The sequence below is a fragment of the Leptonychotes weddellii genome, chromosome 14, assembly GCF_054177405.1.
Source record: "Leptonychotes weddellii isolate Sample4059 chromosome 14, ASM5417740v2, whole genome shotgun sequence".
Classification (NCBI taxonomy): Eukaryota; Metazoa; Chordata; class Mammalia; order Carnivora; family Phocidae; genus Leptonychotes; species Leptonychotes weddellii.
In genome coordinates this window covers 2386302-2409657 of record NC_138382.1, presented here as the reverse complement: position 1 = coordinate 2409657, position 23356 = coordinate 2386302, and the positions used below count along the sequence as shown (strand labels likewise).

The 23356-nt window shown below is 59.1% G+C and overlaps 1 protein-coding gene across 1 annotated transcript; it reads right to left on the bottom strand.

Annotated features, from left to right (window-relative positions):
- Window positions 1-21620: 21620 nt before the first annotated feature.
- GADD45G (growth arrest and DNA damage inducible gamma) lies at window positions 21621-23148 on the bottom strand. Its single transcript, XM_006747089.3, has 4 exons — window positions 22980-23148; window positions 22634-22735; window positions 22301-22514; window positions 21621-22215 (listed from the first exon to the last, which is right to left on the bottom strand). Exons 1-4 carry the CDS (start codon window positions 23030-23032, stop codon window positions 22105-22107), a joined length of 480 nt encoding a protein of 159 aa, XP_006747152.1. The 5' UTR covers window positions 23033-23148; the 3' UTR covers window positions 21621-22104.
- Between the last annotated feature and the right edge of the window lie 208 nt (window positions 23149-23356).

Here is a 23356-nt window from a genome sequence, read left to right as displayed (position 1 = left end):
CCCTGACCTGAGCACGAAGGCCCAGCACAGCACAGAGTCTCGGTACGGGGGAGGCCATAACAAAGCACCACAAACCAGGGCTACACATCAGAAGTTTAGCATCTCCCGGTTCTGGAGGCCGGAAGCCAGAGACCAGGGCGTCGGCAGCACCCCGCTCCCTGCAGGATTCGGGGTAGAATCAGCCCTTGCGTCCTCCGGCTTCAGACAGCAGCCGCCAGCCCTGGCATCCCTGGCTTCTGGATGCATTGCTCCCACCTCTGCCCCTCTTCCCACAAGCTGTCTTCCTTGTGTCTTTTCTTATAAGGACTCGGGTCCTACTGGACTAGGGCCCACCTGATGCCCTCGCCTTATCTTGATCGCCTCTGCTAAGACCCTATTTCCAAATAAGGTCACATTCACAGGCACCAGAGGCTGAGACGTCAATGTCTTAGGTGGGGGCTTCTGTGAGATCTTCCTGGAGATCCTCAGGCTATCCTGGGGGCCTCCGCCCCGTCAAGTGAGGTCTCCAAGGACCACCGCTCAGCGGGCACGAGAGGCCTGGGTCCTGCTGAGTGTCTGGACAGAAGGCAGGCGCTGGGGTGGGGGAGGCCCTCCGCTGTGGCATTTTCCTCACCGGGGGGCTTCATTTGGACTAGAGGCACTGCTCATGGTCCCTGGGGTCCTGCTACATCAGACCCGGCTGAGGGGGCGCCTCTCCACACATCCTCCAGGAGCGACTGGGAGGCAGGACCTGATGCAGGTCATCCGTGGGCAGGGGACGGGGCACAGGATGGGGACAGGGAGGCCCGGAGGGAGGAAACCAGTGAGGAGTTGTTGTCCAGCAAAGCACATGCAGACGGTGGAGCTGGTCCTGCTGGGGGCTCTGGAGGGCGCAGAGACGCCGCAGCAGAGGGGTCCATGTGCCGGTCTGCCCTCCAGCACCCAGCTCCCGTTGAGGGCAGGCTGTTCTCAAGGGCACAGTCCCCAGCACAGCCACACAGCCAGGACACTGGAGAGAGGGGGCCGACGAGGCTGCAGGTGAGTGCCCGGAAGGCACCAAGCCCCAGGGGCCCCAATTCAGCTGCAGGCCGGTGTGCCCCCACCTTGTGGTGGGCTTCGCAGTGCTCCTTACAGGGCCCCGAAGCGAGCCACCCTGTCCCCCCAGGCGGCCTGCTGCCCGGCGCCCAGCGAGGTCGGCCTGAGTGGGCCTGCGCTGTCTCCACACCCCTGTTGCCCGGCCCTGCAGCCCTCCACTCCCTTCTATGGGCGTTGATCGCAGGAGCACCCCAGGAACCTCCTCCCCAGAGCAGGTTCCCCGGGGATGAGACCTGGAGACACAGCAGCGTGCTGTCCTGCATGTCAGGTGTCCCCAAGCATTACTCCTCGTGATCTCTGATAAGGCCAGAGCGAGCCACGCCAGCCCCCAGCCCTCTCTGAGACAGAAGTTTACAAAAGCTTTCTTTAATCAAACATCTCGTGGGACCCACATGGACTAAACTCTCTCAACGTTTGCCAGCATTCTGCTTGCCAGTCCTGAAAGGCTCTAGCAGAAAACATCCCATTTTCTTGTAAAAGAGAGAGATTTCCCTTTCTACGAGCTGCTAATAAGTACATGCAGCCGTGGCTGTCAGCCAGTTAAGCTCAGGAAAACAAACGAGGGAGAGCGAGCGTGCTCAGAACCACCCCCACCCCCCCCCACCCCCGCCCCGAGCAAGCTGGGGCCTTTGAAACTGCGCGGCTTCCAGGCTTGGGCTCGTCCTGCCTGTGCTGGTCGTTACAAGCCAGGGCTCACATTCTCAAGGACCGAGACCGGAGTGTCTAAGGGCCAGTCAGCTGCATGCCAGATGCGTTCCCAGACTCCAGGCTGCCTCCGGGGCGCGGGTGGGTGGGGGGCGGTGTGCCGTGGAGACATCCTAAGGGCTGAGGATGCCCCGGGACCACTGCTGCTCAGCCTGGCAGCCTGTCGCGTGCACTGCAAGATTCCACACATGAACTTAGGAGGGCAGCGACCAGCGGGGCTGGGCAGGGCAGGACACGGGGCCACCAGTTGTACCTGTTGAGGTATGTGGTGACAGAAGGAGAGGGGCCCGGGGCAGCTCAGAGAAAGCAACTCTCGTTCCCCTACTTCAAGTGCATCCATGGGTTAGGAAACAGAACTTCCCTGTGCGCTGGTTTTGATATCTCGGAAAGATCAGGAGCGTGCAGAAGGGGTCCAGCCGTGCCAGGGAGACCCTCCCCACTGCACTGTAATTTTGCGATTCGTATTCATCCAGTTGGGATGAATGTTCCCCAAGCTTACAAAGCTGTTAACATCTACAGATATTGAGGGGGGGGAAGGCAGCTACAAGGGACCATTCCCACGGCCCATCACGCCCATGGCAAGGACGCTGATATTCCCCACACCGAGCCTGGCATCACCCTGATGACCCAGCAGCACCGTCGGCATCCAGAAGAAGCCACTCCTCCTCCCCCCGACCCAGCGCCTGGGGCTCATTTTCCAGGTCCAGGAGACTCGTCCAGGAAACGCTGAGAGCTCCTGAACAGGATGCTTACTGGGAGGCCTAAGAACATGGTGGGGGGCACATGCACCTCCTCCCTACAGATGCAGGGCCTGGACGGTTGGCCCTTGCCGGTGAAGTCGGGAGAGCAGCAGGGTCCTAGTGGACCACAGCAACACCGTCTCAGAGATCGCATGCACTGGGCAGGGCTCCCCCCCACCAGACACTCTCAAAGCAGCATTTTCAATACAGCTGGTGTTTGCCAGGACTTAGCATCTCTGTAGACTGGACTCAGGAGCCAGCAAGTCAGAGCTCCTCCAAAGGGCCACGCACAGCCTGGCTGCCCAGGACTGCTGTGTGCATGCAACGAGTACACAAAAGCAATACAAACATGCATGCCTCGAAACTACCCCGTGCTCGAAAGAAAGTCACCAAGAGACCGTTTCGCGCCGTCCTCGCGCCAACTGTTCCGACCACTGCCCAGCCACACCACGGTGTCCGTCCGTCCACCTGGAATGCTCTCTGTGGCATCAAACTCCACCTGCCTGTGGCTTGTTAGGGTGTGTGTTTGTTCTGCACCAAGTGATTCTCCAATTCTCAGCAGGCGCTGACCAGCGTCCTACACATTAACTCACTTCTGATACTGTCCACCTGGAGGCTGAGACAGATCCCACGGGTTAGAGGCTCTGTCCCACAAGCCTACCCCCACCGCCCTTCACACTCCAGCCGCGAGTGGCCCACGGGCGACCGATCCCGGGTTGCGTTCATTTGCTCCAGAGGCTCACAGAACTCAGGGAGCCCGTTTACTCCCTGGATTACCAGTGTATTATAGAGGACGTTCGAAAATACGAATCAACAGCCAGATGAAGAGATACAGAGGACAAGGTCCCCTTGGCATGGTGGTGTGTGGAAGCATTCTGGTTCACCAACCCGGAGCCCTCTGAACCCCATCTTTTTGGGGTTTTAGGGAGGCATCATTACATGGGCATGTTGATAAATCACTGGCCATTGGCGACTGACTGATCCAAAGCCAGTCCCTTGTCCCTCCCCAGAGGCTGTGGGCGGGACTGAAAGTTCTTCCTAGTCACGTGGTGGTCCCGGCGGCCCCATGAGGATGCAATCACAGGAGGAACCAACAGAAGAACAGCACGCGTGCGGGAGGGCGTTTTTTCCTTCGCCCAAGTGGAAAGAATTCCTGTCCTCCACGTGCTGGCTTTGAAGAGTTCTGCGACTAGAACAAAGAAAGGAGGGATTCAAAGACGAAATTCAATTTTTTTTTAATTTTATTATGTTATGTTAGTCACCATATAATACATCATTGGTTCAAAATTCAATATTTAGCAGCCCGTAATGGGCATACTCCTCCTGCCAAACGGGCGGTGTGATTGTCTTCAGGAATTCAGACTTTAAAGGATGTCTTTCTGGAAGGGAACTTCTGTACTTCCTAGACGGTTGGTGGCTTCTGCAGAACTGGGAGCAGGAGGGAAGCCACGCCCAGACCAGCAGGGCAGAGGCTGCGCAGGGGCGTGGTCTGGGGACACAGGAACAGTCAACAGGAAGGAAGCCAGTGGGCCCCGCACCCAGCCTGATGCCCTGATTCTGGAAGCACATTCTGTTGGGGCACCCGAGGTGGTGCTGGGTTTCCCTCTCCCCTACTCCTAATGCTCAGCAGAGGGAAACGTGCTCGGGAACACTTCCATCGGATCCAGAGATTCTCAGGGATGCCTCTCTTACTCCTGGCACATTCCGAGTTTTCCAGAAAGAAACGGCCTGAAAGGGACATGCTATGCCTGGGAACATTCTGCTTCACGGGACAGCTGCTGAGACCCTTCCGGGTGTCCTCGTGCTGGCCCGAGTCCCTAGACGTGTACGTGCAGGGGTCCAGCACCTGACTCCGGCCAGCCCCACCCCGGGCTCCCGGGGACCCCGGGACAGCCTAGCTGGGGAGGCAGGGGGCAGCAGAAGAGGGGCAGAAAGGACGTTCATCTGGACAGAGTTCACTCAGGCCAAATCCGTGTGAGAGAGACCACAGGCTGAGCTGTGTTGTTCCTAGAATAACCTGACACAGATCTCATTGCAGGAATGAGACAGCAAGGTTAGTGAATTCACCTGCTGGTGAGCAGGCCCACCAAGAACCTGACTTTTCCCTAATACCGAAGTCCTGATGCCCAGCCCCGCAATCCCAGCCCCCCCAAACCCCACACCCCAGCCCCACAGCCCCAGGACCCCCCACCCCCTCAGGTCCTATAGCCGCCCAGGACCTACAACCTCCAGGGCCCATACCTCTCAGGACCCCGTCTCCTTAGGACCCCACACACTCAGGGCCCCATATCCCCAGGACCCCACACTGCCCAGGACCCACGCCCCCTCCCAGACCCTACACCCCCAGGACCCACAACCCTGGTCCTCACACCCCTGGGCCCCACACCTCTCAGAGCCCCATACCCCCCCAGGCCCTAAACCCCCAGAACCTACAAGCCCAGGGCCCTCCCCACCACCCCCGCCCCCGGCCCCCGGGCCCAATCCTAATGGTGGCTCAGGAAACACTCCAGGCCAGAGCAGTTAGAGAAGTGGTGACTCTGAGGCTGCAGGTGTGGGAAGCTGGGGCAGGACAGGTGCCTGGGAGACAGGCCTCCACCCGGCAGCCTGGGGGAAGTGGGTAGGGCCGAGAGCGGAGCCTGTGGAGGGTGAGGCGAGCTGGGCCCTGGAGCAGGGCGGGCCCTGGAGCAGGGCTGGCTCTGCTGGGCATGAGGGCACAGCCTGGGGGTCAGAGGCCTGCGGTGCACCTGCAGCTCTCCCGGGCCCCCACCCACCTCCATGACCCACTGGTATAGAATGTTCACAACCAGCTGCATGCTGCTTGGTGGGCTACCAGGGGCTGACCAATTCCGTCCTCTGCCCCACGGCCACTCCTCCCTTCTTTGCTTTGCCCCCGTACACACACATGGGGAAAGCAAGTTCTTCAGTGGACCCGTTAAAGTAAATTCCTCTGGGAGATGCCCCATTAGCACCAGGCTGCTTCCATCCCACCCCAACCCCCCACAACAGGCCTGTCGGTCCTCCTGCCCCAGGGCCTTTGCACATGCTGTTCCTCTGTCTGGGATAAGTCTGTACGCACACATCGCCTAGATCCCTGCCGCTGGTCCTTCAGCCCTCTGCACACCGTCCCCTCCTCAGCATGCATGTCCCTGCGCTATGAGCACTCCTCACACTTTGTAATCGGTGCTTCCTTCCGTGACCACCTGACTGTGTGTGATTCAGTTAGACCAAGGGCAGGGTCCACCCCCGCGTCCCAGGGATGCCTTAATGGACGCTGTGCTGTCGCCCGGCCGCTCCCCACCACCCCCACTTCTCTGTGTACAGGACCCCACGTCCGAGAAGGCCAGGCTCGACAGTGTCCAGCCACCCGTGGCACTTCGTGTCCACTCCACGGAACTTGACCTTGTCACAGTTCTCGCTGGGGCCCCTGCTGCTCCTCGGACCCCGAGCCGGAGCTGTGTCACGAGGACCCCTTCCCCCACTTCTCCGAGAGGTTCTGTGGGTCCCGCAGGTCACGGCCCATCCCCACGGGCATTTCCACACACGCCTGAGCACAGAGTGTCCCCTGACTTCTGGAAGAAACGTGAGCTAACTAAAACATTGCCTCTGGGAGGAGCAGCCCCAGTGAGCCCTCACCCATGTAGTACTTTGTACTAGGTGAATTGGGACCACTGTGCAGAGGGCTGAGCCCCCAGCCCCGTCAGCTGGGCTGCAGGAACTGCCCAGCCAGACCGGAGCCATGGTGAAATGCAGCAAGTGGGGGAAGCGGGGGCAGGGAATGGTGTGACTTTGGGGGGTGGGGCCTCTGGGGTCCCCGACTCCTGTCTCGGGTCCCCCTTGACTCAGCGCTGCACCAGGAGCCACGTGCCTTGCTCCGAGGCCAGTGGCAGACCGGGGTTTTCGGCCAACACTTGTTGAATGCTGGCTGGGGGGACATGGCACCTGCCAGGGACGGTGGGGGGCTGGGATGGTCCTGCCCTTCGAGGAGTCACGGAGACGCAACAGGCGGAGAGCGCCCACGGGAAGACAGAAGTGCTAGGGAGGGTCCAGTCTGGAGGCCACGTGGTGGGGGGGCCTTCCAGTCTGGCGCAGTGTCTCCATCATCACCAGACAGAGCGGCACAAGGCCAAGCCCAGACGTGGCTGGGAAAACTGCCCCAGGAGCAGGATCCTGCCTCCACCAACAAGGGAGGCACCTCCACCAACCGCGTGGGCCCGGAGGAGGGCAGGGCTCTGTGTGGCCGTCAGCAAAGCAGGGCTGCTCGCAGGGAGACCACAGCCCCAGCTCAGCGGTACAAAGTGCGGGACAGCAATGTGGCAGAGCCTCAGAGCAAGCGCGGCTCCTGTGTGATTGCCGATGACCGAGCCACTGGGCCAGACACCGCCCCCCCACCCCCGCACGGCAGCAGGCCCAGGGTGCTTGTCATGCAACCAGCCCGAAAGGAATTCCCACCTGGGGGCACCCCGCTGCCTCAGTCATATTGCCTGGCTAGTTTGGGGCCCCCCTTGACTGGCTTGTGGACAAGGAAGGTCCATAGGAATGCCAAAGTGTGCTTTGGAGGAAAGGGACATGCATCTGGAAAAGAAGGATAAGCCCCACAGGGACCATCCCAGCCTTGCTCTCTGCTCCGTGTGGACCGCGGAGCCGTGGCACCAGCTAGAGAGGTAGGCTCAGGCCCCAGGCCAGCCCCATCCGAGCCTGTGTCCCGGTGAGATCCTCAGTGGCTCCCGGCCCTGCTGCATGGGGGCAGCCTGCCCTCAGGGGCTTTGCAGAACACCCCTGCCGAGGCTGGCCCGTCCCCACTGCTGCCCGGAAGGGGGGCCTGTCTACACCTCCCCCTGGGCCCTTGACCCTCATGCAGTCCCTTCCCAGGGCCTCCCTCATGCTGGACCAAGCTCGGGTGCTGGCCGCACAGGAGGGCCGCCGTGCACATTTCCCAGGTGCGAGCCAGCAGGAAGCCTTGCGCTGCCTGTAGGTGGGTAGAACCCCAGCGATAAGAGGGGATTGGACAGAAAAGCTAACATTTTGCTTTAAGCTCAAAAAACAATCTTTATCAACAACCCTATAAAAGGTCAATTTATTATCCCCCTGTTATGCACCCTGTTTCAACAACAGTAGGAAGCACACAGTGAAGGCAGAAACCCACATAGAATCCACGGTGCTCGGGGCTCCCCAGTCAACCCCGGGCACCGAGCGTGGAGGTCCCGGCCTCGCTGGCCCTCTCATCCCAGCTTCCGTGCCCTGGGAAACCCACAGCCGCCATGTGAGCAGCCCTGGCCTCTGTCATGGCTCCTGGGCCTTCCTGGCGGCGGTGACCAAGGTGATGATGATGAAGTAAGCATGTCCGTGTCCATTCTAACAGGGGCATGGCCGCGCACCCGATGCCTGGCGGCATGGCCACCTGATGGCTGTTCCTGCAGTAGCCACATCCCTCCGCTCTCCCTGGCTGACCCTGAGGCCACGCCCTCTGCCCTGGACCACAGCTACTGCTCCCCGAGGGCAGGAGCCCGGCTGACCGACCGCGGAGCCCCACGCCGCCCAGGCCGGTCCCTCGCCGAGGGAAGCTCCCGGCTCGTATGCGTGGTGACCGCACCTCCTCACCTGGCAGACGGAGCCCCAGGAAAGAAGTCTGAGTCATCCCGGGGAGAAAGCAAATGCCGAGGGGAGCTGCAGCGAGGCCAGCGGGGCCTCTGCCGTTCCTTCCAGAACGTTCCGCGGGAGGCTAAGGGGAAAGTGAGCTCACCCTGCCGAGGCTTCAACCTGGCAGGTGTAAATGCACACGCTGGCTGGCAGATGCACCCAGACCCGGCAGAAGCTCCAGGAAACAGGCTGAGGTCCACGGGTGCCCCTGTCCACGCCACCCCCTCTTCCGAAGCCCTCCTCAGGCTCCCCCTGAGCTCTGTACCGGCCACCCTGGGGGAGGTGGCCCCCGGGAGGAGCAGCCAAGCTGCACTGGCGCCTGGTCTTGGAGGGTGGCAGGGCGCTGGGACAAGGGTGAGCTGCCCTTGGAACTGCACGGGTTGCAGCGGCACACTTTGTTCAGACGTAATAACAGCTATTAGGCTGCATAATTGACCCAAAGAGGGAAGTCACTGCAGCGAGAAACAAAGGGCGCTCAGTGCCTCCTGGCCGCCGACCAGCTGGCCCGTGGGGCGCCCAGCGCCTCTTACGTGGGCAGCAACGTCCCCAGCCCCCGGGGAGGGGCGCCTCCTGGCCCCGGCTGGCCCGGCGGCCTGTGCGTGGATCGCGTGCTCGCACCCCCAGACTGAGCACGCTGGCCAGGAGGCGACACTAGAATATCAGCATCACCCCCATTCCAGGGGCAAGTCCCTGTGGAGGGGCACAGCCTGCGCCTTCTCAACTCGGCCCACCGCTGGAGCCTCTGGCCCCGCGCCCGGTGCCGCTGAGCCCGCCGCAAAGATCGGAAAGGCAGGCAGGTGTGCAGCCGAGAACGAGGGCAGGGGAAGACCGCACACCGTGTCTAGCGGAGCCGGGACAGCAAAGGTGAACTCGACACGAAGATAAAAATAAAGCAGTACAGGAGGTCCCTGCCAGCAGAGGGCTGTGCCCACGGTGCCCCACGACCACCCAGCCTGGGGCAGTGCGAGGCTGCCAGCAGGCGGCCCCAAGTCACCGAGTGGGCTGGCTCCTCGCTTCCCAAAGATATCTGAGCAGTCCGGCTGCAGTGAACGGCTCACAAGGTTCACCAGGCCTTGTAAACAATTCCTGGACCAGCTTTGAAGGGCAGGAAGTGTGCCGCAGGAATCTCCCCAGGGATGCTGGAGTCATCCGTCGGCAGGACACTCAGGGCGCCTCCGTGGCCTTGCTTTCCCCGGACAGCCAAGGGGTGTACCGAGCTCTGGGGTCACGGTGAGGAGCACCCCATCGGGGCACCAACTGGAGCTCCAAGGAGAAGTGCTTTGCTCACTGAGGAGCGAGGGGTGTGAGGCCCGCGTCCCCCCACCCAGACACTAGGAGCGCCCAGGGTAGGGTGAGGCTGCCGGCCCCAGCCATCCGCCTGCAGAGCCACATCTTCTTCTGGGGGACGGGGGGGGCCTTCCATCAGAAGGCACAGGAGAGGCTTTTTCACATTTCAACAACAGCAAATGCAATTTCAGCTACCCTCTGCCTTGTGACACGGGAGCTTCGGGGGTCGTGTGAAGAAGTGCACATGGCCCTGCATGATAAGACAGACAGTGCACAGAGCAGCCTCCCAGAGCCCCAACCGCCCCGCCCCAAAAAGCAGGCCCTGGGTGGTCAGGACGCACAGACGGGAAAGGCAGACCAAGGTGGGTGACTCGAGGCTGTCAGCCTGATGGCCGCACAGCAGGATTCCCAGAGGGTAGGGGTGCTTTGTGGGGAGTGCAGGCGCCAGTTTCATGCACACTAGAACATCAGCATCACCCCATTCCAGGCGGGGGAGACGGAGACAGCCGTTCCTGGGCGGCCACTGCGGTGCCCCCCAGACCTCTGCCCGGCCAGTCTCCGCAGCATCCCCGCGAGAAGTGCGAGTGGGCTTCTCCAATGGCAGGGCGAGGCTGGGGCCAGGATCCCCTTAGTGGGTGGGCCCTAGGCAGGGGCAGGGAGTGGAGGGATCTGCCTGCTTTCCAGCAGGTGCTCCCTGGAGCCCCAGGTCCTCTCTCCACGAGGGCACACCGCCAGCCAGAGAGGTCTTTCCTCCCCTGCCCAGTGGCCCTGGAGAGCTGTCCCTGATCTCTGCAGACCTGCTAAGGGCAGCTCAGTCTTGCTGAGGCAGCCAGGCTCTGGAATCTGCTCTTCGTGCCAGATGCTGGTCCGGGGCAAACAAGACAGGCTCCCCGAGAGCCCTGAGAGCTCAAATTCTCCTTCACTAATTGCAAACCTGTGCAAGACTGAGCACGAGAATGAAAGCCACCAACTTGCAGCTCAGAACAGAACGTACTGTTCACTGGCTATCCATCCATCATCTTACCTGGTATTCCAGAGGCACAATGTTCCCATAACATAATCGTTTAGTGGAAACCAAGCATTCTGACCATTACTTTTTCTGTACCAGCTTGTTTATTTGGAGTAATTTGCAGCCCTGAAAAAAAATAATAAAGCAAGTGCTAAGGGACAGAGACTGCCTGTAGGAGGAAGAGCTTTGTTTAACAGTTTCCCTGTGGGAAAAGGCAGGCCTTTAGGATCCTTCAGCTTTGACACAGGATGGTCTCCTTGCCTTTTTATGGGACGGAGGTCGGCCTCCACGGGAAGGAGCAGAAGCAGAAGCAAGGGAAAGGACTGCAAGCACGTGGACTGTGTGCAGCGCGTGGCTCGTGGCTCGGTGGTGGCAGCTCGGGAGCATAGCTGGGGGACAGCCAGGCTCTCTCTGGAGAGAATGGAACGCTCAGTCAGTTTATTTCCCAGTGCTCACTGTTCTGCTAGCGAGCTGGTGGGCATGTTGGCAAAGCTCACACAGGATGCACCACCAGGCCACGGAGCACGGGATTGCAGTCCCCCTCTCGGGAGCCTTTCCGCTCTCCAAAAGGATAACGCAGCTCCCTCTCTTTCCACTCATCCTGGACCATCTGAGGTCGATAAAGCAAACCCTGCTGACCTCGCCAACAGTCGGGCAGTCCAGCAAGACTGAGAGACTGAGCCTCACGACAGATGGCTGTGGAAACACATGTGTGCGCACAGTGTGTTTGTATACTTGTGTGTATTGTGCACACGTATGCGTGCGTGTGTTCACTGCACGTGTGCATGGGTGTGCGTGTATAAGTCCTGTGTGTGTTGTGTGCACACACGTGTGCGTGTGTGTGTTGTTGTGTGTATGCAGGTATGTGCATGGGTGTGTGGGTGTGTGTCAGAGAAAGCTGCTCATAGAAAAAATTATTATGGGATCACAGAAACCTGGACTCCTATTACCAGGACACTATAAGAGCCTGTTGGCTTCAAAGCTTTGTTGAAGAGCAAAAAGGCCTCTGACTCCTACAGGCACTGAGTAACTGAGGCAGGGACCACCAACAACCCACCCCAACGTCAGATCCACAGTTGCTAGGGCACTGGGCCCCTCTGAGCCCACAGGTACTGTGTGATGAGGTCAAGTTCTTTCAAATATGGACATTAACCCTCAGAGAGGTGCAGAGGGTTCCTGAGGTCACAGCCGGGAAGTGGCCAAGGGTCAGAAATTCAAATGCAGTCCCACCCCACATCCCACCCAGAGCTCTGGCCCCATGCCTAATAGGGGCCGGGGGCCGAGAACGCCTGGTCATGGGGCGAGCACCGCACCCCTTTCTCCAGGGCCACCTCCACAGGGTCCAATCTGCAGGGAGCGGGGGGTCAGACCCCTCCAGCAATCAGTAGGAACTGGAACAGGGTGGACTGCTGGGTCTCAGGTGCAAACGGAAACTCCCATTCGGGAGGAGCCCGCAGTCCCGTGGGATGCCCTCGGGGCCCAGATGTGCTCCATGGGCCTACAGCTGCCAAGCTACCAGAGCTTGTTGGAGATGAAACGTCCCCAGTGCCCTAGACCTCCGAATCCACATGAGCCCCCGGAGATGGGCAGACACTTAGAGGCTCAGAACCCTGCTCTTCCCTGCTCCAGGAAGACCCACCAGCCGGAACATGGAGGAAATGGGCAAGAACAACCCCGGGATGCCCTGGCTTTCCTCTGGGGCACAGTCCTCCCTGCAGCCCCCAGGCTTACTCCCCCCACCCTCCGGTCCAAGCTGCGGTGGCCAAGGTCTGGACGGAGCCGTGCAGGTGGCCTGCAGGTGGCCTGAGCCGTGGGGCTGCAGGGCCAAGCGAGGAGGTGGCACCCCAGACCACACGGGGGAGGGGCTCCTGGCAGGGGTGCAGGGCAGGGGTGGGGTCGCTGCCAGGGACAGGGCCCACAGCAAGAGGGAGAGGGAGGAAAGCTCTCTCCCCACACACTTCCGTTGGCCAAATCCAAGGAGAAGCCCATGCCGTGCTCTCCCGGGCTGGACGAGGCGCTGCAGACACAGACCCGGAGGAGCCGGGAATGGGGAGCACAGCCGGACCTCAGGCCAGAGTCCAGATTTTAAAACTTAGCACACTAATGGATACTTTTCTACTCAAACCTAAATCTTCCTATGAATTGGAAATCCAATTCCTACGAATTGGAATTCCCTCCACCAGGAAGGAAGGGAAGATCGGTGAGTTAACAGAGCAGGCCTGGATGAGATTTGAAGCCCCTTCCTCATGGGCACCAGCGACCCCCCTCCCCGCGCAAGTGGACTCCCTGGGGCTGCGGGTCGCTTGGACCCGGGGTGGCTCCTCTGTCTAACGTCACCACCACCCCAGCCACGAGCCTGCTCGCCATGTGTCTAACACATGCTCAGACTGTGCAGATGTTCCAGATAAAGGATTTGTCTTTCGGAAACTTAAAACCGTGCGCTCCGAGGAGGGATACCTGACGGGAGCTGGGCCAGGCACGGGGGCACAGGAAAGGCCTGCCCCGAAACCTCTGCTTCCCGGGAACGGGGTCCGCTGGGGAAGGCTGGAGCCAGCAGGCCGTGTGGGCCTGGTGCACGGCCTGGTCCCTCCTGGGTGCCGGGGAAAGGCTTATGGGGACCACGATCGCCCTCATGCCCAGCTGCTGAGTGAACCCCGCTCTAAGCCGGCTGCTGTGTCCTCTGTGGTTACTAATGTCCAGGGACGTCCCCGAGGGGAGACCAGCCCTGGACCAACTGCAGCATTGCAGACAATCACATTTTGTACTTCCAAGTGGTCTTTCTCTCAAAGTGGGTTCTATAACCTAAATTTTACAGCTCCAAGGGGCTTGCCGCCTCAAACCTGACACAGAGACATGAGTCGCAGGTATGCCCCAAACCCTGCCCCCCAGGGCCACCCTCCCAGGATCCGAGGCCCCGTGTCTGATGCGGGCCGGGGGCTCCGATTAGCTAACAGAAAGCACCGAGCCTGCACTGGGGGGGGCCCGTGGGGAGGCAGAGCCCTGGGCTCCAGGCATCCTGGCCCAGCCCAGGCAGCGCCAGAGAGCGCGAGAGAACTATGAGCCCGGGCCAGCCCCTTGGGAGACACAGGAAACACCCAACCGGCTCTGGGGCCATTTGTTCTGCAGGGAAACTAAGAAAGTGCCAAACTCGGGGTTCACAGCCTGCTACCTCCCCCGTCCTCCATCCTTCATGAAGTTGGTGCTTCTCTCAATGTATTTCTTCCTACGGCTGAAAAGAAATTGGTGTTGTGTCCCGTAAAATATAAGGTCTTCACATTGTCCAGCATCTAGATTCCATTCCCAGATGGGCTCTTGGCAAACATGCTTGATGCTGAGGACGATGGTGCCGATGAGGAGGACGGAGGGCCAGAACCTACCACAGTCGTGTGAATTCAGAGAGCAGTCCTTACCAATGACGTCCTGAGCCCCGCGTGGGAGTCAAGGTGTTCCAGGTGAAACTCTCCCTCTCCGTGAGGAAGGAGGAACACTGAGGCTTGTAACAGACGTCCACAGTGTGCAAAAGAGGCTTGAGTGGGAGAGGAGGAGGCCTGTAAAGGAGGGGGTCCCCCCCGCAATGCTTGGAGCCGGGCAGGGCCCTTGGAGCAGCAAGAATACTCGCTCTCGGTTGTCCACAGAGCAAGGGGGTACCATGATGCTACCAGGGTCACAAGCAGGTAACTGGCAGCCTGGCGTGGAAGCTGGGATAGAGGGAAGATCTCTCCATTCAGCACTAGATCTGCCCCTTGAATCTCTCCTGTTACAAGAACTTACGAGTGCAGCTCCCTGAATGGGAAAACTCCGTGGTCCCCTCTGAGGAACGCGCTTCAGAGCAAACCCAGAACACGCCCCAGGACAGCGACAATCCTCAGGGCTGTGCCATGCCCTCCACCTGCTTTTAAAGCCCAGGAGGCAGGTCGCTCCTATCTGCCGTGTGTCCCCCACTGCCGCACTGAAGCCCCTCATCCCCCATGGTTCCATGCGGTCTTTTGAGCCTGCAGTGTCCTGTCCATGATGACAGTCACGTAGAGGATGAGGCTGGGGACGTGCACCCCCAGCTCCTAGAGGAGCGTCTGGTACCCTGCCTCACTCCACTGAGCTGCATGCTGCTGTTGACCCTGCTGGGGGTCAGCAGGGGTCCTAGCCCAGGCCCGAGCCCAGCTGCTGGCAGAACGCATGGCTTTGAGGTGGGATGCCCCTACGACCTGGAACGGCCCACTGAGAGGGGGCTGCTTCTCCATCAACATAATCAAGACTCAGGGCAAGGGGCTTCAGCACGGGCAGACCAGCTCTGGATGGCCAAGGCTCCAGCCTGCAACAGAGACGTGGGCTTCACCCTCTGTCCCACGTGTCTCTCTGGCTCCTCAGCCCCACCTGGCTGGGTAGTGGTTCCCCCCAGTCTCTCGGTGCCTCTGTTGAGGCTGGCCTGGGGGCCACATGAGCAGAGAGCAGCCACCGGCTCTCACCCTGGCCCACGTGGGGCCTGAGCCTCGGCTCTGAGGCTGCCCGGCGGGACCCCAAAGCTGAGCATCTGATGACAGAGGGCCAGCCACCCCATTCCCTGGGCTTTACCTTGTCATTGTCTGGGCCCCACAAAGCCGGCACGTGAGCGATTTGCAGAAATCCCAGGGCAGCAAATGGGTGCGCAATGATTTCCGATGGGTCTTCTGGCAGCCGTGCTTGACCCACCATCAGCAGCCTCTTTCCTGGAATCTGCGTATCCCATGCATCCTGCCTGGTGGAAGGAATTCCAGGCACCAATTAGCTGCTATGTAGCAAACACCCTGGGGAGCTCAGGTCTTGTTGAGAATGAGGATACTTTGTCTTCTCTTGCAATGTTGCTTTTCACTTTGTATTGATGTTGCCACTTAGAATTCTATTGGACTGAGCCACCTCCACACAAAAAAAACAACAAATTTAAATCGTCCTCCTGGATCATCCCCACTCCAGGAGGATAAGACGAAGGTGAATGTGGCCAGAGCCCCTGTCACAAAGGCAGGGAGACCATGTCGGAGAGCCAAATGGATTCCAGCCTTCTCGGCGTGCGTGGCCACGGGGCTTACGACTTCAAGCCGAGGCGGGCCTGGAACCCTGAAACAATGAATCATGAAAACCAGCTGGGAATCCCACCTCCCCTTGAGGTGAGGAAGTAAAACCACGTATTGCCTGGTAGGAGATGAAGAAATGGCCAGTGGCTGTAGGATCAGAGCCTGCCTTGGGGGGACAAAAAAGCTTCTACATCACCTTGACAATGTTCCCTTAACTGACTGCTCTCCAGGTCTTGGCTTTCAGACCACAACAGGCTTTCCTGTCCGTCACTGACCTGCTGTCCCCACAACCAGAGGCTGGACAGACAGACCAGGGTGTCTACTCTGAGCGACAGGAAGCCACAAGCAGCAGCAAGAAAAAGTTTGGCTTTAACCAAAAGACTAAATTTCCAGTCAGGCCAGTTCCAGAGGTCATGGGCAGGTAGACCCCCAAGCTGCTTGGACCACGTGCTTCCAGATGCTTCCTTCCCTCTGGAGAATTCTGAGGTGCCAGCACTGGGCACATCAGCTGGCTCTGGGATGGACCGGCTGCCGTGGGGGTGGCCGTGGCCAGCCCGTGGCCAGCCTTGAATATGCGGGTCTGCTGGGCATGGGACACAGCTCAGGGCCTCCAAAAGCTCACCTGCAACAGCACTTCGCTTTCCTAAGGCCACTTTCTCATCTGCAAAATGAGGAATCAATATCAACTAGACTTCCTTCCCGCACGGAGAACGTGTGATTCTGTGCCACTTGAAGATTTTCTGTAAGGGGAGGGGGTGGGGGTAAAAACCAATGATTCGGTCAATGGCCCTAGAGTTGCTGACTCCCCGGGGAAGGTGAGGGCTAGCAGGTTGGCAGGAGCCGGCTCCCGGTCAGAACTGGAGACTGGACAGAGCCAGCTCTCAGCTCAAGGTCTCACTGGGCCGGAAGTCCCGGGTAGAGGCTCTCGGGAAGAATCCACTTCCCAGCTCATCCAGGTTGTTGGCAGAATTTGGTTTCTTGTGCCTGTGGGATGGAGGTCCCCGTTCCCCAGCTGGCTGTTGGCCGGGAGCCCCTCTCAGCTTTGGGCCCGCCCCATTCCTTGCTGCCTGGCTGCCCCATCTTCAAAGCCAGCACTGCCATGTCAAACCCTCTACACATCGACTCCCTCTCACTTCCTGCAGTATACAGTTGACCCTGAACAAAGCAGGTTTTAGGGACACCAGCCCCCACACTGTCAAAAATCCGTGTATAACTTTTTACCCTCAAAACCCTAAGAGTCTCCTTCGGACGGAAACCTTGCAGATAACCACGGTTGATTAACAAGTATTTTGTATGTTGTATGTATTATATGCCATATTTTTACTATAAAGTAAGCTAGAGAAAAGAAAACATCATTAAGAAAATCATAAAGAAGAGAAAATACATTTGCAGGACTGTCCTATATTTATGGAAAAAATACATAGAAGTGGACACGTGCAGCTCAAACCCTTGTTGTTCAAAGGTCAACTGTACTGAGAAATTAGTCTTTGTTCCCAGTTCCTGGCACAGAGCTTCTGGGACACGAGAAGGGCGGGAGTGAGCAACGCCTCCTTTGTTACCCAGAACAGCCCCCTTTAGACCACACCTGAGTTTACACTACGGATGTAACTCTTGGAGGACCCCTCGACAGCTTTGGGATGGGTCCGGTTACCAGGAAGACCAAGCCCCGATTAGGGTTTGGAACTTTCGGCCCCACTTCTACCTCCAGGGAGAGGAGAGGGGCCGGAGACCGAGTTCCGTCACCAGCAGCCAATGATTCCATCAATCGTGCGATGCAGCGGAATCTCCATTCAAATCGCTAACTGGGTTTGGAGAGCTCGCAGGTTGGTGGATGCATCCAGGTGTCAGGAGGGTGGTGTGCCCAAGGGGCCATGGATCTCCACACCCCTCCCCCTCCTGTAATACCATGCGCTGTGTGTCTCTTTCATCTGGCTGTTCCTGAGTTGTATCCTTTATGATAAGCTGGTGATTTACTATGTGAACTCTTTTCCTGGGTTCTGTAAGTTGATCCAGCTAATTATCAATCCTGAGAGGGATCATGGGAGCCCCAAATGTGTACACGGCCAAGCAGAAATGTGGGTAGTCCGGGGACTCCGTTTGTGGCTGGTGTCCAAAGTGGGGAACAGTGTCACTTGTCAGCTCTGATGCTAACTCTGGCGAGTCAGAAGTGAACTGACTTGTCGGACACCCAGTTGGCATTGGAGATTTGGAGAATTGCTGTAAAAAACACTAGCTGTTTGATGTCAGGGGAGGAGGCGGGGGGAAGACTCGCTTCCTCTTCTGCAACCAGCCAGAGAAAACCCTCTGCTTAAAAGCACCCGTGGAAATTAGGCTTGGCCCATGTAGAACATCTCCCTGTTTTCAGGTCAACTGATTAGCAACCTTGACTGCATCTACAAAATCCTTTAATCCCATTCTCGGGGAAGTGACCCCAGAGGGTGGAGGTCAGGGGGCCATGGTGGAATCCCACATCCTGCATGGGAGGAGCAGAATCTGGGGTGTGGGGGGAGACCTGCTGGAGATGGCAGCTTCTAAGAAGCCACGGAGGGGCAGGGCACATGGCAGCCTCATCATCAGCTGGGCTTCCAGGTGAGATGCTCAGTGGTCAGCGGCTTGTCCCGGATCAGGATGGTGGGCGGTGGCACCGGGTGTTCTGGGTCCTCCTGAGAGAGGTACCAATATAAAGCTGCTCAGCTCAGAGAGGATTCCTACCAATATAAAGCTGCTCAGCTCAGAGAGGATTTTGTGGGGCTGTCCTGCTCCCCAACATAGAGAAACTCTTCCTGGGACCTTGGCTGATTCACAGCCTGACACCATTCACCCCTCTGCTGGAGCAAGAGTCTCTGTGGCAAGAACTCGGCAGGAGTCTGTGCCGAAGACTGTGCCCCACACAGTAACCACCAGCTGAATAAAGGAGGGAATGAGGCAATGAATCAGCAGCCTGCCTCCCACCCCTGAGCCTGGCAGCCAAGGGCCATGCCTTCCTCCCCACCAGGAGGTGGATGAGCGGCAGCCCCTCCCAGGTTCTGCTCACACGGCTCTAAAGGTCTTTGCTGCCTGCCGGCCTGAACCGTGCAGCCCTGGGGTGCCTCCAGCAGCTTCCAGCAGCCACCTCCTCCCAGAATCCAGACCCCTGCAAGTAGTCCTGGCCCCTCGCTGATGCCGCTGGCCACACCTGCCTCTACTTGGAAGAGAGATCTTCGGGAGACCTTCATACATACCTCTCCTTAGCAAGAGAAGTGAAATTATCTGCCAATCATTTTCTAGAAGACACAGAAGGAAAGCTGGAGCTAGACTAGGACATAGGGCTGCTTACAAAGACCAAGTGTAACTTTGCCCTCAAACAGGAATTGAAGGCATGCCACAGTCCCCCCAGAGAGACTCGGGTTCCCCGGGTGGGATCACGCCCCTCCCCACCCCTCCCCCCGTTAAGCCAAAGTCTCTCCACATTGGCTGGGGAGGAATCATTCTCTTTGACCTTTGGGGGGAATGCAGCCAAATGAAAAGGACAGGAGCTTAGAAGACCCAACATCTAAGCTCAAGAACTTTGAAAAAAGCAAAAACAAAAACACGTTCCCTGAGCTGACCCCACAGTGTCACTTGGTTTGCCAACATCCTTGCTTTTCTCCTGAAAATTTCTTTTTATCGCCTTTTTCTCAAATGGCTCTTTGTAAGCACCAAGTGCAACACTCACTGTGCTCGTGCTGCTAACAGTTTCATAGAAAGTATAACCCCCAGGGCTGCAGGCTGTCAACATACACGAGCCTCAGGGATGCATTCAGCCTCCCGCCCGTCCTACCAGGGAAAGAACGGAGGCCGCGGCTCCTGGTGTGGACAAGGGTCGCCTGCCATAAAGAGGAGTCCGACTCACCCCCACCGTTTGGGGCGAGCACAGCTTTGCTTTAGGCCTGCAAAGAGCTGACATCCGGCTGCGCTGGAGAGAGAGGCCTTCCAAGTAAGGAAGGTGCCCTGACGGGATCCCCTGCTTCGGAGTGCATCCCGCAGCGCAAAGAGACCCCAGCCCCCAAGGTCACTGAGGGACATGGGGGCACCCAACAGGCCGCTTAAAACTTTAAGGAATGTACAGCGCTACCTTATGAAAGTAGCCTCCCTTGCGAAGTCAGCATAAGCTGGGACCTGGATGGGGGTCCCAGTAGATCAAGTGTTGGGTCCCGGAACCAGACGGCTGAGTCTTAATCCACCGGTCCACTTCGAGCTCCATGATCTGTAGCAAATGCCTTCATTAACCTTTAAGTATTATTGTCATTAACACTCATCCAGCACTTTCTAGACGCAGGGCATTGTGTCCAACAATCTATGGATCACCTCAACATGTGTGTGATAATTAGCTTATCTCTGCATTGCCACTGAGGGTTGTTGGAAGTATGAAGGCAATAATGTGTTTGTAAGCACTGTGCACTTTATTACCTGTCCTCTGGAGTATTTTATTTTAATAGCACAAAATCCCATTCATCAAAAAAAAAAAGAAGGAAAGAAAGAAAGGAAGGAAGAAGAGCAGCATGTTTGGGGTTGGCACTGTGTCCAAGCGTGCATTTTTTTGCCGGCAAATTCTCCTAGCCCCTGGGGCTCCAACAGGTACCCTTGCTGTAGGTTCTAATCCAAGAAAGCCACATTTCTTAGGAGCTGCTGGCTTAATGTTCTGCAGCGGTCAGTCGGCCAGCCGCAGGGTCTGCCTGCCTGCCCTGCCCTGTGTTCTGCTAAATGTATTCATCGAAGGCTACATTCTAAAGTCATTATGCCGCATTTGTGTTTGCTACAGCGTGCTGTGGCAGATGGGCATTTGCCAGGATGCAGACTGCACGCCCACCCCTCAGGACACCACCCCAACAGGGAGAAGTCAGTGCTCCGAGAAGCAAATAGGTAAAATATTGATGAAATTGGGGCACAAACACAGCTGAACTCTTTCCTTGGGCCTCCGTCTAATCAAGGGGGGAAGTGTCTTGGAGAGTTGATATATGAGAAACAGGATACTTTCATTCTGGGAAGAATAATTTAGCTCCTACAGTCCTGTTTTCCTGTGAATGCTTCCAGGATTTGGAGAGAATTTAGAAAGTGGAGCCCAACAGGGTGAATCAGCCACCTGGGACTGCTAGGAAATCAGCAGAATTTTCTTGCTAGAAAAACAACACAGCACCCCGCCTTTGCCCAGAAGGCTCCCTGGCCTGCCGGGCAGCCTGCTCACAGCGTGCCAGCCCCGTGCGCCTTTCCCTGGCTGGACAGGGTTCCTCCGGTCAAGCACAGAGGCGCAGTCCAGACATCCCGGCCTCATAAAAAAGATTGATTCACTCAGGACACTTCCCCCTGGATGGTTCTCAAAGCCAAGTCTTTGTGGGAAAGATTTCAATTCTTCCGCTCCCGTAAGTCTGTAAACGGGGTCGTGAGCAGCAGCGGCCTGCAGCACTCGGCGGTGGGCAGAGGGCCCTCAGAAGAGCAGGTAGCGGATGCTGACTGCGCTCACAGTCGCTCACCCCGTTCGTGTGGACGCCGTCTTCCCATTGTTGCTCAGATCTTTGAAGTTCTATCACAGCTATGACAAATGATGACTCATACATTTTTAAATGCAGTCATCATGTCTTACACGGTATTAATACCGTGGTGACATTGCCGTAAGCCCCATGCCTTTAAGAGGAAAAGGCTCCTGAGAGCATTCTGCCGCCACCATCCTCAGGGACCACAAAGGGCGGCGGCTGCAGAAGGCCTGCTCATTGTGCGGGGAGGGCACCGCCTACATCCTGCAAGCTGTTGCGATAAGCGGCTGTCAGAAGGGAGGGGGCTGCGGGGGCAGAGGGGGAGGGGAAGGAGAGGCCGCTGTTACCAGGCTGGAGGACCAGCCTTGACCTGCTGCACTGATGTCTTATCTCAAGTATGCTCCTGTCTTGCAGGTTTAAAAATCTCCCTAAAAAAAAAAGAGAAATGGGAGCAGGGCTCAAGTTCTGCGTCCCCGCCCCCACTCCCAGCGCCCAGGGAGCCTGTAACTCAGCCCCACAGGAAGACAGCGTAGGTGCCATCCGGTCCCCGTCTGGGGGCTTCAACAATCACCTGGATCCCTGCAAACCACCTCCCCCTCGACGGGGACCCCCTACCCTCAATAAAGAGAATAAGTCTGTTTCAGTAAGTTTATTGTAAAAAAAGACTCAAAGCTGCAGCAGCATAATCCTTTAGAACCCGGAGCATCGCCCCGTCCGCTTTGAAACAGCGGTGCAGGCTGCTCAGTCCTTCCGAGCTCCTTCAACTGTCCGAGTCCAGGCCTCGCCCGCCTGGCCTCTCCCCTCCTTCCTGTCCAGAGTGCAGGCTGCTGAGTCACGCCTGCCCTGCCGGCCCGTCCTTCTCGGCCCCGTGGCCCACGGCCCGCCTCCGGCCTTCCCGGGCAAGCAGCCGCTCCCCACACTCGCAGAGTCCCAGGCTGGGGGCCAGCCCGCCCCTGCCGCCGCCGCCGGGCCCCTCCTGCAGGGGGCCGCCCCTCCTCGCTGCTCCCCACGCAGCACGCCGGTCCCGCGCCCTCCGAGGGCGCATCCACAGAGCCAGCCGCGCGCTAGGCGCCCCGGGGCGTCACCATGTCGATCAGACCAAGGCCCCCTCCGGGCTGTCACTCGGGGAGGGTGATACTGGGCACCCAGTCGTTGACGCTGCGGCTCTCCTCGCAGAACACGCTGAGCTTCTCCAAGGCGGGGTCCTTCCACGCGTCCTCATTGGGGTTCTGCGGGGAAAGCGCAGAGGTCAGCCTGGCGGGCCGCTGGCCGCTGGCCGCGGCGGGGCGACGCTGGGGCGGGGGCGACACTCACCGAAATGAGGATGCAGTGCAGGTCTCCCGGCGCGGCCGCCTCGTCGCCGGCGCCCACGATCGCCGCCAGCCGCTGCACGTCGCCCACGCGCACGATGTCTATGTCGTTCTCGCAGCAGAACGCCTGGATCAGCGTAAAGTGGATCTGCAGCGCGATGTCGCCCTCGTCCTCCGCGTCGGCGGCCAGCACGCAGAAGGTCACGTTGTCGGGGTCCCTGCGCCGGCGGGGACGGGGTGGTGAGGGCAAGGTGGGAGCCCCGGGGGGGTCCCCCGCCGCCGTCTCCGGGGTCTCCCCGCCCCCGGCCGCCCCCCCCGGGGCCATGTCCACACTCACACATTCAGGACTTTGGCGGACTCGTAGACGCCGGCAGTGAGGCAGCCCTGGCGCTGCGCAGACAGCAGCAGCTCGTGCAACGCTTTCCCGGCGCCCTGCATCCTGCGGACGAGCCAGCGCGGTGAGCGGGGACCGGCCGAAGGCGCGGCGGATCCCCAGCCCCGAGGACACACCCCGGGCGCCCCTGCCCGGCGCCCCGGCCCCGGGGACGCACCTCCGGTGCCCAGCTCCCACCCCGCGGCTCCCCATCCCGGCGGGCCCCGAAGGCGGCCGCCCGAGCAGCTGCAGCCCGGACAGGGACAGGCTCCCCACGCCCCGAGACGTCCGGCGCCCGGCGCCGACCCACCTGGCGGTGCTTTCGGGAACCGTGTCTTGGCCGCGGATTTCCTCCAGAGTCATGGTTCGGAGGGCGAGCAGCTAGTTATCCACGAGAGGAGCGAGCGGCGCAGACGCGGCGGACACGGGGAAGCCGAGGCAGCCTGGCGAGCCCACGGCTGGCGAGTGCGCCCCAGCCCGCCGCGCACCCTAATATAGGCCCGGCCGCGGCGCCGCCAGCTGGCGCGAGGCTGCGCGCCCATTGGCCGGCGCCCGCTTTCTGATGCAAATGAGGCGGCCGCCGCGGCTCGTGCCAGAAGGCCACGTGGGGAGGGGTGCGGGGGATGACAATGCCTCAAATCTGCCGCTTTTGTCGGGGTGTTACCAGGCAGACTGGAGCCTGCAGAT